At 36.9% G+C, this 5,062-nt stretch overlaps 1 protein-coding gene across 1 annotated transcript; it reads right to left on the bottom strand.

The window, feature by feature from the left end:
• Window positions 1-387: 387 nt before the first annotated feature.
• Window positions 388-4,800, bottom strand: LOC128206226 (short-chain collagen C4-like). The gene is made up of 2 exons (XM_052908556.1): window positions 4,400-4,800; window positions 388-3,441 (listed from the first exon to the last, which is right to left on the bottom strand). The coding sequence occupies exons 1-2, from the start codon at window positions 4,596-4,598 to the stop codon at window positions 2,843-2,845; spliced, it is 798 nt and encodes a 265-aa protein (XP_052764516.1). The 5' UTR covers window positions 4,599-4,800; the 3' UTR covers window positions 388-2,842.
• Window positions 4,801-5,062: the final 262 nt, after the last annotated feature.

Below are 5,062 nucleotides of genomic sequence, written 5' to 3'. Positions count from 1 at the left end.
AACATAAAGCATATTCAATTGCTTGTTTAAAGCACCAGTCAATTGTTACCACGCCCCCTCCCTCCCCCAGGTCCGGGGAATAGCGGGGACTTTGACTTTCGGTCCAACCAAGCCCGAGCAATATGCCCGCCCTGTGGGTACGAACTTCTGGATAAACCCCTGCCAAATGCCCCCGCACCACAGGGACCCTAGGTAATGCCCATTCCCCGCTATATTTGTCGCGAAGATAAAACCACCGCGTTCACCCAGCACTGCGGGGCCACCTGGAAGGTAAAACCACGGCCCATTTCCCCGGCTATCCCCGATATACCGCCGGACCTGCGGGGGCCGTGGTTACAATTGATTGGTGCATTACTTGTAACTGACTGATCATTAAAAAGAAATTGATATCTTTCATTTGGTTTATTTTACAATTGTGATATCTTATTTTTTGGTTTATTTTACACATGTATGCCATACTAAATGTAAACCAAATATATAGCATGTGGTATCATGTTTTGTAATTACAGTAAAACTGCGATCGAACCGATGTTTCGAACGACCCGATTTTCAATTTTCCAGTTTGATATGAAATATTTTTCAATGCATTTTAAGTTTGAAGTCGTTAAACAGACTGTTTACTAAGACACCGATTATGTGTTGCATTGTAAAAATCGCTAATATGTTCAAAGGTTGACGTAAACTAAATAAATGTAAAACGCAGAAGAAAAAACAATAAATGAATAAATAGAAATGTTTATTTTAACAAAAAAGCACATTTTCGTAACAAGCAACATTTGAATGACAGTACATATTGTGGCATTAGTCAGATTTAAGTTTCGCAAAATCAAGGATTGTTGATTGGCGCATCTTGTCGGTTTCTGACCACATCTAAAGCGTTAACTTCTCATAATTATCATCTCAAATGCCCATATAAACTAATATCGGTCATGCGTTAATAGTGAAAAACGGTTTTTCACACATTATCAAATTGCCTTTCAACTGTCATTGCAATTTTTACAACTTGCGAAAATTTTAACACCTAGCAATTGTTTGTTAATTTTGGAACACGCGTTTGGGAAAAAAGTGTGAAATTATGTCCACGAGGGAGCCATAAGGTTTTGTGCACGATTTGTGTACTTGGGACCGAGGATATTGCTCGACTGCTCGCATAATTAGGTTTCGATGCAGCGTGGGTATATTTTATATGAAAATAGAAGAAAAAAAGTTCGGGACTTAGCTCCGACCTCGAGGGAACGCCGGTTCTCGAACGACCGCTTGTTTGAGGGAACGCAGTTTCACTGTAATACTAAATCGTAAACACTAAAAGGTAGTTGCCTTCTGAATAAATAATGTAATTTATACAAAGAAATGTACAAACAATATTGTAAGGGAACATTGGTGCTTAAACATGGTGCATGTACTGTATCTGCATGCCTTAAATGTGATGACCAAAAATTATTAAACTATTATTTAATCGATTAATAATCGATCATTGATCGGTTTCATGAACCGATTATCGATAATAATTTTTCTGTCCGATTCTCAACGCTAATGCTAAGTATACCATGTTGCTTTATATACTAATACTTTTCATATTAAAACTACGAAGTATTTCGTTTAAAATATTTTTAAACAAAATGATCATACTCACACTGTTATTTCATAAAATATTTTAATAGAAAGCTAAATTATATTAATTGAAGTAAAGGAGGGTAATTAGACAAGTATACTGCCATGCGTATTGCATAGTTAGGCTACGTACAGTTCCTACTTTATATATTTCATACTGTTATGTGTAATGAATTGTAACTGAATTTTCAAGTTTACCCATTTATGAAATATCAGAATATTTTAAATAAGCAAAACGTCCTCCGAACCTTCTTTTCAGTTTAGTTATACACATTTCCCCATGACATTGAATTCGGTCACGTTACATGAAATGGAACAATAGGACAAACGGATCACGAGCTGCAGGGTGTCTTGTTTCTAAAGGCACAGGTAAAGAACTGGTTTGAAAGTTTACTATGTACAGTAATCAAGACTATTTCATTACAATCCAATGTACACTCCTTAACCTGGTCCAGGTGAATGTTCGGGATTGGGTAGGTCTTTCAAAAACAGATTAATAGTCATGCTCAATAGTTGTGTAAGCCTTACACATATAAAGACTCCGGAGCTTTGATGAATCGGGTCCTAAGATTCGTAAACCAAGCTATAAACAGGACAAGTTATTAAATACCCACTAAATGTGTCCAAAAGTTTGAAGTAACGGTTTAAGTCATACGTTCATTTCAAAGATGCACTCTCACAGATATACCAATTTTACAACTTTTTTTTATTTTTTGTCTTGGAAAGAGCAAATTTTTGCGTAAATATCTGCAAACCAATAATATAAGATTGCTGACAAAAATCAGATCGTGATTTTCATATGTCTGTTCGAAAAATAATTTTATGGCTTAAACCTTTACAAACGGTTTAAGAAAAATGCATAAAACATCATTTTTAGAACTTTAATATAAACATCTGCGATCTAACTTTTTGTCAGCATTCTTATATAACTGGTTTCCGTGGATGTTCGCAAAAATTGGCTCGTTCCAAGACAAAAAATATAAAAGAGTTGTCAAAACGTTCAATCTGTGAGAGTGCAGCTTTAATCTTTGTGTTTCTTTTTTCTTTTATAAGGCTATACAATTGTTCATTTATAAAGGTTGCTTTTTATCAAACATATTTTATAATTTTATTTTACAATAACAATGTTGGCTGGTCCATTTTGATCACGTGATCCTCCATGATACAACATTGAAACCTATTCCAAACTGACGTCGCATTTCCATGCCACGTCAATAAGACCGTCTTCCATCTATTTCGAACACACCACACATGTTAACGCCTTGTTCTCGCTATATGGGGGACATTTTAAAGAACCACAAAAAGCTAGAGCAAAGTAAAACAGGGCACCATTTTGATCACCAGCATCACTTCCTTCCGCCTTTTCAGGATTTCCGTCCATGCAAACGAGTTCCTTGTTCCCAGCGTGGCTGTGATAAGCCGACATCAAGTAGCCAGAGTACTCCGTTTGCCATCCACTATAACAAGCATTCCTCGCTGGAATCATGACAACGCTTCTTCCTACAACACGGCAGACGGCACAGGGAACGTCTTCGTCATGTAAACTCGAGTGAAACGTTGCAGTATTTGTTTCATACTCAGCACCGTAAACATTGTTAACGTTAGTCGCTCTCCGTCCATCTCTTTCAAAGATAGGGTCCTTTGGCAGACAAATGTAGTTACTGCTTGCCCCTGTGTGCGTGTAATGTCCGCCGCCAGCAAACCCTTCGTACACCAGCTCAGTATTTCCAGGGCATGACCGCCGTCCCCATCTCGTGTATAAACCACTGCTCTTTACGTACTTCAATGATTCAATTTCTTGCTGTTGGTTTTCCACTTTTTTTGTTAACTCTGAAATTGACACAACGAATCATTTAGAGTAAAACTTGTGTTGTGTTTAATACCCTTCTAACGTTGGTAAATATTATCTTTGTAAAAACACTTGGGGAAAACAGCCAAATCTGTTCCCGCTATGTTGTCAATATTTATACGAAGAACAAATTCGTCAATGTTTATACAATGTTTTTATATAATCACGACCATTTAAATAATGTAGTTAAAACAATAAATAAGGGTGTTCAGCCGTTTTTCCTGGCTTACTTATACTCAATATAATGCTATCTGAATCCTGTTTAATAAGTACAAAGAAAGAAACAAATAACGCAATCTGCCGATGTTTCAGTTTCTGAGTTCACATACATGTAGATTTTGAGCATCTATCATTCCCTTAAAAACCATTCAGCAGTGCGGTCCACAAGGGGATCGGAGTTTTGTTGTATGGCTAGCGCAGTGGTTAGCGCACTCGCTTTATACCAAGGCGACCCGTTTTCGATTCCCGGCCTAGGCGCATGTGAGTTTGGTAAGTGGTCACCAAGCCGGACAAGTGGGTTTTCTCCGGGTACTCCGGTTCCCCCCACATCACAAGACCACACTTTCGCGCAGCATCGTGCAAACGAGAGCGACTTAGTATAAGCTATTATAGCTTTCTACACATTCGTTGTAAAATATATAACGTTTTAACTAAGGGGTTTGGAGTTCAAACACTCCTTTTCCTGCAACCATCTGTCTAGTTTCCATATTAATAGAAAAAACAAAATAATGACTACGATGTTATGGGTTTACAGCCAGTCCTCTTTGCTAATTAACGATTACAATAGTTCTGCGAAACAAGTAGTTATAATTAAATTCAAAAGCCCGTTCAACGAGCTCTGCCAATATTAACGTCACTTACGAGTCACGAACAATCATTAAAACTCCTTTTTATCAAAGCTTACCGAAATGGTGATTTTAGCCTAACTCATTCATTTACCTGTAATTTTCTGCATCTGTACATCCATTAAGTTTGTTGCCTCTTTCAATGAATCGCCAAACGCTTCCATCTTGATTTCCGATCTGATCACTTTCTCCAACAACTTTTCCTCATAGTAAAACCTCGAACACTCAGGCTCCTGTGTTAAGCAGACTGCTGCCAATAAAATGACTATCTGAATGTTTCTTAGTGTTGTCATTTTTCGCTTACTAATATCGTATTGTCGTAGTTTTATCCTCAAGAACGACAGACACTATATCGCTAAACAAGTCTATCAATCATTAACGAATGTATAGATTTAACACTGTGTGAATCAGCATTTGCTAAAAATCAATACATGGTAAACCGCGTTTTTGTTAAACACTTATTTTGTATGAATGGCTGATTTCTTTGTACGGTTGTTTTGAGTAATCATTATACAACTAGCTTGCCTTTTGAAATCAATGCATCAAAACTTGAAACCTTGAAGGATTCGTTTCAGTTATTTTGAAATGATACAAGATTGCATTGCTATGTGATATTATTATGTCTAGATATATGTCATCAATAAGGAAGTTTAAATCACGGCATTTAACAATTAAAGCTGCACTCTCACAGATTGAACGTTTTGACAACTTTTTTTTTATTTCTTGTCTTGGAACAATCTAATGTTTGCGTAAATGG

Source organism: Mya arenaria, chromosome 10, assembly GCF_026914265.1.
Source record: "Mya arenaria isolate MELC-2E11 chromosome 10, ASM2691426v1".
NCBI lineage: Eukaryota > Metazoa > Mollusca > Bivalvia > Myida > Myidae > Mya > Mya arenaria.
The sequence above is the reverse complement of the archived record's forward strand: the minus strand, read 5'-3'. Positions and strand labels throughout refer to the sequence as shown.